Below are 5,000 nucleotides of genomic sequence, written 5' to 3' on the forward strand. Positions count from 1 at the left end.
TGGGATAGTATTAGAGTAAATTGGAATAAAAGTCATTTCGTTACTGAAAATTGCACTGCTTGTGGGTTGAGGATGAGGTATTGACTCTATGATGGGAGATTAGAACAAGATGAGTATTAAAATCAAACATCAGTATGCATCGAGTTCAAGTGTTTTTTCACTAAAAGAAATAAGAGTTCATATACTTGATTTGGAGATCATGTTGATTTTCTTTACTCCTGGTTTCTTCATATCATTTATTAATCTTGAAAATATAGCAGGTTCCATTTTCTTTTCAACGAATTCTTTATGTAGATTTGTAATCCTCATGAAAATATAGCAAGTTCTAATATTTTCCTCGAGGTTCCAATCTTCTTTTTAACGAATTCCACTTATTATCTTTTTATTGTCTTGAACAGAAAAACATCGTAGACTTCCTGAAGGAGAAAGTGAAGGTTCCCGTTGGCGACGAACTTCTTCACACCATCATCGGTGTTTTGGACGTCAATTGCCACGAGGTCCGGAGCAATATACCCGGTTGGTGACCTTTAGCAATTACAATTTCGCATTTTACTCTAAACTAGTTGGTAAAACTGTTTATTCCCTTTTTCTAATGACACATATAGTCAATCAAATTTAAGACATAGCAATTTTGAGAAATTATTGCAAGAGTTACTTGAGAAAATTGTGAACTACAAGTGACTAATAATTTCGGACACTAATGGTATGCCGAAGGAAATCTGATACCAGGTCATTGAGTAATGAACAGGTAGATAAGAATGAAGATAATTTCTTTAGATAATGATATGATTACGTTAGTTATTATAGAATAGTCTGTGTAACTGTTTTATACGAGAATGCCATTTAGAAGTGATGATAACATCTGTAACTAATTTGAATAAACGTCATTTTGGCGTTCATGGTGTATAAAGGGTCGTACTCATATTATCGGTGATATTGTAATTATTGTAATAAATAAAATCAACAATAACAATCATAATGACAATAATGATAATACGTAATATAATTCCCTTTCTAAACCAATTGGCTGACATCTTGCCAAATGGATTAATCAGATAAAAAATTAGATAAGATAAAAGATAACCTTCAATTGAAAGATTGTTTATTTAAAGGCTCATAACACACTTAGCATTTCCCTTTAATTTTACATTACGGCCTTGTTCACACAGGGCGGTATCCACCGAGCGGTTTGGTTGGGAGAGCAGGGTGCTATAAGCTCAAAGGCTCCAACAGGGAAAAATGGCCCAATAAGGAAATGAAATAAATAAACTATATGAAAAGTGATAAACACTTAAAATGAAACATTTTAAGAAGAGTAACAATATCAAAAAATCTTTCATATATAAACTGTAAAAGGAGACATATGTCAGCCAGTTCAACATAAAAACATTTGCAGCAACTACTATTTAGGCTTCTCCAGTACCTCCAGTACCGCTTCCGTAGTTATACGCCTGGCAATGCCATTGAGCGTGACCGGAAAGAAATTATATATATATATATATATATATATATATATATATATATATATATATATATATATACATATATATATATATATATATGTATATATATATTTATATATATAGATATATATATATACATATATATATATAAATATATATATATACGGATTATGTATATATATGTATATATGTGTGTGTATTATATATATATATATATATATATATATATATATATATATATATATATATATATATATTCATATATATATATATATATATGTATATATATATAGATATATATATATATATATATATATATATACAGATTATGTATATATATGTATATATGTGTGTGTATTATATATATATATATATATATATATATATAATATATATATATATATATATAAATATATATAAATCTCCAGGCACTTGCTCTTTATTATACTGTATAGGGAATATTACAACTGCGGAGTTGTCCACTATTGCACATCTGTGCTGATTAGCCACCCCAACCCCATCTTTCAGATTGGTTTATCAACTGAATAAAGGATGCATCTGTTGGAATTTCAGGCACGAAGGACGAATACAGAGTAAGAGGAATATACCCCCTGTGTGCCATGATGTCTCACTTCTGCTGCAACAATACCCATCATACCCTCATGGATGACATGTCAATGGTCGTCCTGGCTTCAAAACCTATAAAGAAAGGAGAACAGCTCACAGGTAGTTGCTTCTGTTTTCGAAAGAAATAAAAACTAAGTTTTTGTTATTTTTTATTTTATTTTTTTTGTTAGAACATATTTGCTGTTTTTCAAGTCCTCTACCATTGGTGCTCATTCGTTTCCACTTCATTCATCCTTTCATGAATTTTTAATCTTGGTATGGCCCATTTTAACTTTTATCTAAAATTCTACGCCACTAATAAAAAAAAAACAGAGGTAAAATGGATAGAATGAATAAATTGAATGTTATTAAAGAAAACACCTTTGTATTACAAGAACTAAATTGATTACAGACTTGACAGAAATTTTGAATTTACTTCGGATAAAGTTCAGTTTACTAATACATATATTTCAACACATCAGTGGGAAGATTAAAATAGTTTATTTTCACTTAGTTGAAGAATTTTTATGACAGGACATATTGGTACATTTTTTCTTTATAAATTCTTATTTTTAACAATATTTTGAAATGTATTATTTGCAACAGTCTGCTTTGGCCCTTATAGATTCTTGCCATGGACACAGGTTGAGAACCTATTATCTATACCGTCTCAGGTGCCACACGTAGTTGTCTAATATTATTTTTGTAGTTCTCTCCTAACAACTACATTTTTCCTTTCCTTGCCTCTGATGAAACTCAGTAGGTAGGTATGTTAGGTATTGGTGATCGGTGAAACTTTTTAAGTTCAAAATTGGTAAAAACCTTTATTAAATTTTGTTGAGCAGATTATCATAAGTCTCGTTTTATACTTTAGTCAGTTGATATTGTTATCTAACTTGTTTTTTTTCCTTTTCCTTTTCTGTAGTTGATTCTTTGCTTCTCCGATTCTTCGCCAACTTGTTTGCTCTTCCTATTGTGGCCTCTACATAGGATATGTTTATATTTCCTAAAGACAAATATATGTAAATATTATGGAAACCCACTCCTGTATTTCAACACCAATTTAATGCTATAAATTAGACAAGTATTGAAAGAACTAGGAATCTTGCTGTTACCATGGAGGTCCTTTTCAGCTACTTACACCCACATCCTGTCAGCCACTACTGAACGTCGAAAGCATTTAAAGTTTGGCAAGTTCTTTGACTGCGTTTGCGACCGCTGCAAAGACCCCACTGAAATGGGTACGTATTTTGGAGCCCTCCAGTGCTCACAGCCTAGTTGCGGTGGAAATATTCTATGCACAGACCCCATCTGCCCAACCAATGATGCTCCTTGGAGGTGCGATCGTTGTCGGTACCAGGTATTGGGAATATTATTTGTTTTAGTTTTCTCATGGTTACCATACTTCCCCATAGCTGTTATTTATCGTTTTCTGTAAAGAAGTATCTTAACTTTGTAATTAAAACAATAAATGTTTGAAAATATGGTCTTGTATTTTTTTAGATTTTGATAAAATCCAGACAAGTTTTTTTTTTTTTTTTGTACTTCGTATCAATCTTCTGTGAACTCCTCCTATGCATAGATATAAATTAGATTATATACAACCCTTCTCTCCTCATTTCCACAACCCACTGCTAGAAATGAATATGCTTCTAAGCACTGCTGCTAAAACTATTACCGCAAAATCTGTGATGTTTTTTTCTTCCCTAGATTCCTTCTGAAACCGTCGAGCGGCTCAACAAAGTTGTTTACTGGGAACTGAGACAAGTACCCGAGGACGACCCTTCATCCTTGGAATCTATCTTCAAGAAATACCAGTTTGTGTTTCATCCCCAACACTTCCATTTGATAGGACTAAAACACTCGCTTTCACAGGTAAGAAGAATTTACGTAGGTTATTGAAAATATCATACCACTCCCCATCGAAATTTATTATTTAAGGCTCTCATAATAATTCAATAACTTCTCTTTGTCCTAAGCTAGGATCACACTTGGGCGTATCAGAGGAGAATTTGAATATCGCAGGCGCTTTCAGACGATATTTCAGCACATGTTTTTCGAAACGCAGGACACCGCGGCATACATCGCAGTGGGCAAGTTGTGACATTCAATTAGTTGGGCTCTTTGCGTTAGTTATCTTTGTGTACGCGATATACATACGATACGGATACGGATCTTGGCATGCGTGATCCACGGGACTTACTTATAGAAGAAGTTTTCCACCACTCCACTAAAGCATTGTATATGGTAAAAACAAAAGTTTGTTTCCTCTTAAATATATTTGATTTGTTACGATGTTCAAGCTTTGTATTTTATTTTGAATATGAGAAAGTATCTCTCTCTCTCTCTCTCTCTCTCTCTCTCTCTCTCTCTCTCTCTCTCTCTCTCTCTCTCTCTCTCTCTCTCTCTCTCTTTACATACCAGCGATGAACGCATGCACAGTGATGCATATTGCCACATCCCCCATAGGGAGATATATTGCATATATAGTTTTGAGAGGTGATTAGGTTAGCAATAACGGCGAAACAGAACACGGATAATGCAATGTGTTATCTCCTTGCACGCTTTGTATCGCAGGTGCCCGACCATCATCGCACACTTGGTGAAAAAATGGAGCAGGTTCCAATTAGTCCGCCAGTGTTGCGACGGCGTGTGGCAACCTGGGATATGTCGCACACATGACGACGCTCATCTTGGTCCATGGGATTTGGCGTGAAACACACCTGGGATGAATGGGGATGTGTAGCGATATACTCAAAATTTTGCTAGAATCAACATCTCACCGCATCGCCATGGCCGTATCGCCCAAGTGTGATCCCAGCATTACATGAATTGCATTTCCTGTAGTAGAGCTAAAAGAATTTCTCAACGAAGACCTATTTCACTGTCCTTCGGAATATTAGTGTCATAGAGTTTTTATTAATCTCATCA

General features: G+C 33.9%; 1 protein-coding gene across 5 annotated transcripts in view; it reads left to right on the top strand.

The window, feature by feature from the left end:
- The window catches only part of LOC137622091 (SET domain-containing protein SmydA-8-like), a 52,705-nt gene that overhangs the window by 44,971 nt on the left and 2,734 nt on the right, over positions 1-5,000 (top strand). For all 5 annotated transcript variants that reach the window (XM_068352576.1, XM_068352579.1, XM_068352568.1 and 2 more), the window contains 4 exons: positions 399-516; positions 2,037-2,189; positions 3,203-3,429; positions 3,780-3,944. In XM_068352576.1, coding sequence (XP_068208677.1) covers positions 399-516; positions 2,037-2,189; positions 3,203-3,429; positions 3,780-3,944 — 663 coding nt within the window. The remainder of the gene's footprint in view (positions 1-398; positions 517-2,036; positions 2,190-3,202; positions 3,430-3,779; positions 3,945-5,000) is intronic.

This window comes from Palaemon carinicauda, chromosome 2 (genome assembly GCF_036898095.1).
Source record: "Palaemon carinicauda isolate YSFRI2023 chromosome 2, ASM3689809v2, whole genome shotgun sequence".
Classification (NCBI taxonomy): Eukaryota; Metazoa; Arthropoda; class Malacostraca; order Decapoda; family Palaemonidae; genus Palaemon; species Palaemon carinicauda.